The sequence below is a fragment of the Notothenia coriiceps genome, unplaced genomic scaffold, assembly GCF_000735185.1.
Source record: "Notothenia coriiceps isolate Sejong01 unplaced genomic scaffold, NC01 NC01_scaffold00009379, whole genome shotgun sequence".
Taxonomy (NCBI): Eukaryota; Metazoa; Chordata; class Actinopteri; order Perciformes; family Nototheniidae; genus Notothenia; species Notothenia coriiceps.
Window position 1 is genome coordinate 151,653 of NW_011342080.1, and position 4,685 is coordinate 156,337.

A 4,685-nucleotide genomic window follows, 5' to 3' on the forward strand; every position below is an offset into this window, starting at 1 on the left:
CAGCAGTGACATCACATATCAGCTGGGCACCACTGTTGCCTTCACCTGCTCTCCAGGCTTTGTGATGGAGCAAGGTTCAGGGACCATTGAGTGTGTCGACCCCAGCAATCCCCACTGGAATGACAGCGAGCCTGTGTGCAAAGGTAAGATTCAGAACACGGTTGTGTTTTCAATAAGTAAATGAAAACAGATGTCTTTTGTTTCTGGGCTACTTGATTTAACGAGGCCCCTTTTGTGCTTCTTGGGGTTTCCCCTTTCCTCTAGTGTGTTATATAGATTTTAGTGCATGTAAATGGTCTGCAAAGGCNTTTTTCTTTGAGGGAAATTGTTTTGTTGAAGCTGTTGTTGGCCTGTGGAAAAGCTGCGGATAGAGCCATAAGAAATGAATGCAACTGATTATTTAATGTTTGATGTTGTTTTTATAGGCAATAATTTAAGCTTTGTTAGTTCCAGGTTTAATCTGTGCAATAAGTTCATTTCAATACGTGTTACAATAAACATTGAACCAGTCCGGCCCTCGACTAGTAACCATTTTTCTTATTTTGGCCCACTGTGTATTTGAGTTTGACACCCCCGACTTAAAGAATTAAGCAGTCATACACGAGAGGCCGTTCTTGAACGTCCTCTCCAGTATAGGCGTACCAATAATGATGTTCTAGAACGGCCTCAAGTGTATGATTGCGATTCTATTACACAAACTATCATTGTAATCAACAATATCGTAAAATAATTTCATAATGACGGCTAATTTGCTCCCAAACAGTAGTTCCTAGAAAGTAGTTCCCATGGTAACGATAGCCGATCAAACACTCCTACTACCTACTATATAATTATAATAAATAATAAATTATTAACCAATTTATTGAAAACAATTTATTGAAAAACATTCTTGAATTAGGCTATTTAAATATCTGAGTAATCACTGTGTGTGATTAGCGGAACAAATCAAATCAGGCTGTCCATGGTGCTGAAACATTTTGGGTTCAGAATGTTTTTTCTTCAATGGAGTAAATGGCTTTGTCCATAGAATACGTGACTATGGTTACACTTTTAAAATCTCTCCAGGGACTACAGATGAAAAAATATCCTCTTGGCTAACTCTGGTATCTGTAAGATTAGGTGAATAGATAGAGTGAACAGTTTGCTGTGGTGGTTTCAGTTTTTCTATTTGTCATAACACATCCAGGTTTCTCACTTTGGTAGAAATCATTCAATGCATTCATCTCCCATGTTGCTATGCTCCTCTGTCCGTTACATATAACTAAATGTCCCACTCTGTCCCCCACAGTCCAGCAGTGTCCCGACCCAGGAGAGGTGGTAAACGGAGCGCGCTCAGTGCGACCCGAGGCAGGTTTCGCAGTGGGGACAGTCGTTCGTTTCTCTTGTAACCAGGGTTACCAGCTGGAGGGTCCAAGCCAGATCTCCTGCCACGGACGAGACACCGGTACCCCCAAGTGGAGCGACCGCAGCCCCAAGTGTGTCTGTGAGTCCCTTTTCTTTACTTCTTATGTTTATGACGCTTATAGCTGCTAAATAACTGCAAAAACATGACTATGGTTTGTTGTTTGTGCTTGAACAGTAAAATATGACCCCTGCCCAAACCCTGGCGTCCCTGACAATGGTTACCAAACCTTGTACAAGCACAACTACCAGGCTGGAGAGACTCTGCGTTTCTTCTGTTATGAAGGATACGAACTCATCGGCGAGGTCATTATCAGCTGCGTACCCGGCCACCCCTCTCAGTGGAACAGCCCGCCGCCATTCTGCAAAGGTAAAGGTTGAGATTGTGTTTGGAGGTTGTTGGAGGAACCGACGAGGAACTGAACAATGCTTCTCATTCTCTGGTCCAGATATGAATTAGTGAGGTTATGTTTTTAATATTAGCTGTCTTTGGCAATGTTTAAGCTCAAGGTTTGTTCAAAAGTATGCTTTATGCTCTTGCCTCTTAAGACGGAATCGATCTGAATACAAATACTGTGTGTTAATGAGATCCTTGAGGACTTCCCTATAAAATGTATTTGACTTCTCTTTCTCTTTCCTTCCTCTCACACAGTGGCATATGAGGAGCTTTTGGATGATCATAAATTAGAAGGTGATTTGTCTTCTCCTATTATGTGTTCTTTATTAATCATACTTAAAGCTGTTACATTTAGAATACAAATCCCTTATTTAGCCGCCCTCACGTGCTATTAAAAACCACATTATAATAGAGGCTGCTATGTAAAGTAACCATTGTTTGTATTGTGTACACTGGGACAGTGTAATTCTCCTTTAAATTAATATAGTGTATCATCTTGTCATTTTTGACTAGCAGAATTAGGCTCTTATATGAGCGACCAAATCCTCTTGCTGCGATTTTTCAATCAGTTTGTCACTCGCACAAACACACAACATGACACATCAAACCTTTAGAGCATTAAATAACATTTTATATAACAATGGACATCAGAAAATCGATATTTCTCTGAAGCATCTATCGCAGTTCCCCAATTTAGAAAATGAAAGTGATGTGTGAGTGTTAATTGGTGCTCCAAAACTAAGAGTTGCTTCAGATTTAGCAGTCTCTTTTTAATGTTTTATATCGTATGAACTTGTCCAAAGCAATAGTGCATTGTGAGCAGTAACACCCCACGGTTAGTGAACATTTTTTATTTTGTGGTGACTATTCCACAGTGTCCCAGTCTTTCGAGCCGTCCCATCAGATCCTGAGTGAGAACATCGCTTTGGCAATAATTCTGCCAATAATCCTGGTCATCCTGCTGATTGGAGGAATTTACATGTACTATACGAAGTAAGTACTCTAGCTTGTATTTATTCCTTGATCAATTTGTAACACCGCTTTTACACTGGAAAAAATGCTGCTCCAAAAACAAGTTAAACAATAATGAAAACAAGCTGTTTTCACTTGAAATAAGTAAAACAATCTGCCAATAGAACAAGTGAAAATGTGCTTGGTAAGATTTCTTGAAATAAGAAGGGATATCTAGATGAATCAGATCTTGTAATTAGCTGGGAAAACTTATTTTGAACTATTTTTGACCAGAATCAGGAAATGTTGTGTTACAATATAAGCCGCAAATGCTCAAAAGTTGGTGATCTTCCAATAAATATGTAAAAAAATATGTTTCATCTGAGATACGACTCGAAATAAGATTATTTGATTTAACAAGATGATGCATTGTCTAAAAACAAGACCCGATATCTCACTGCATTGTTACTTCTGACGTTACTGTGTTTTATATCAGGTGTAAAGACATATTCTGACTACGGTAGATATTAGACAAATATACCGTAATTTTCGGACTATAAGCCGCGCCTTTTCCCCTATTTTTCGACGCTGCGGTTTATATAACGGTGCGGCTAATCGCGCGGCTTATAGTCCGAAAATTACGGTATATTTGTCTAATATCTACCGTNCAAATATTTACATTCACTTTCTGAGTGTGTGTGTGTGTGTGTGTGTGTGTGTGTGTGTGTGTGTGTGTGTGTGTTACACAGAGAGAAAATGACTGAGTTGATCAAACTTTTCTCATGATTGAAATGAAAGTATTTTTCCCTTTAACTGTAACACTTTGTATAATGTACAACTGTTATAATGAAAGAAAAACATTCACATTCACTGTGTATGCTCTTTTGATAGTAACAAATAAAGTATTGCCAAGTTCTCTGATGTTTTGGCCTCATAATAATGTAACTTAATAAATAGATACATTTCAACAACACCCTTTTACACTTAACCTATGCCTCCCACATTGCTATTTGTTCCCTTTGTTATCCATTACTTACCCTTCATAAGGCACCAGTCCTAGTGATACAGACAGTTGGACCGTGAAGTAGGACCCACATTTGGCAAATCACCACATCAGTGCAACAAATCAAGAATAAAGCACTTCCACAAACTGATAAACCAGAGATACAGTGATGGTAAAATGTAAAAAAGTTAGAAAATAATGATAAAAGGGGAGTGAGGCCTTACAATCCTCAGACATTTCTCGTCCAAAATAATTGAATCTCCCTGTGGTGTTCAACTCTCACCGAGACGTTTTCTCCTCTAAATTGATACTTCATACTCCCGCGTGTCCTGTGGGAGTAAGAAATCAATCAGTAAAACAATTATTTAAGAATCTATTTTAGTTGGAATGTAGTCAAATGTGAGTAACAAAGTTGATAAGGCCAGAAAACATGTCAAGCATCAGCCTTATACTTACACCTGCCTCATAAAGAGGGTTGTTGAAGTCGGACTCGACCGTAATGGGACTGTAGGAGTGTGTGTGAGAGAGAGACTTCCAGAAGAGCGGCTTCCACTCTAGTCTGCAGATGCTGGGAGGGGAACAAATACACTTACATTGAGAAAAGTTTATACATAAAGTGAGCTGAAGAAAAGTCCACTACAAAAACTCGAAATCTTGCCAAGTACCGTAATTTTCGGACTATAAGCCGCACCCGAATATAAGCCGCAGCAGCGGCATACCACTCTCGGTTCCATTTTTACTTTTGCGCGCTACCTGTCTCACTCTTTTCCGGCCTCCAGCTTTTCCTGCTGGAACCCGCCGCTTAGGCCTGTCACGATAAATAATTTTGTTGGACGATAAATGTTCCTGGAAATTATTGCGATAAACGATAATATTGTCGGCACCATTGTAAGACCATTTTAGACCACTGACATAATGATAATATATCATAAT

At 39.2% G+C, this 4,685-nt stretch overlaps 1 protein-coding gene and 1 long non-coding RNA gene across 2 annotated transcripts in view; one reads left to right on the forward strand and one right to left on the reverse strand.

The window, feature by feature from the left end:
* sez6l2 (seizure related 6 homolog (mouse)-like 2) overlaps positions 1 to 2,817 on the forward strand; it is a 17,715-nt gene extending 14,898 nt beyond the window's left edge. Inside the window, exons 11-16 of the mRNA XM_010770936.1 lie at positions 4 to 143; positions 1,066 to 1,109; positions 1,204 to 1,483; positions 1,580 to 1,771; positions 2,054 to 2,092; positions 2,674 to 2,817. Coding sequence (XP_010769238.1) covers positions 4 to 143; positions 1,066 to 1,109; positions 1,204 to 1,483; positions 1,580 to 1,771; positions 2,054 to 2,092; positions 2,674 to 2,795 — 817 coding nt within the window. The 3' untranslated portion in view covers positions 2,796 to 2,817. The remainder of the gene's footprint in view (positions 1 to 3; positions 144 to 1,065; positions 1,110 to 1,203; positions 1,484 to 1,579; positions 1,772 to 2,053; positions 2,093 to 2,673) is intronic.
* Positions 2,818 to 3,438: 621 nt separating this feature from the next.
* LOC104945277 (uncharacterized) lies at positions 3,439 to 4,355 on the reverse strand. Its single transcript, XR_798319.1, has 2 exons — positions 4,209 to 4,355; positions 3,439 to 4,081 (listed from the first exon to the last, which is right to left on the reverse strand). It is a non-coding gene; the product is annotated as an uncharacterized lncRNA (long non-coding RNA).
* Between the last annotated feature and the right edge of the window lie 330 nt (positions 4,356 to 4,685).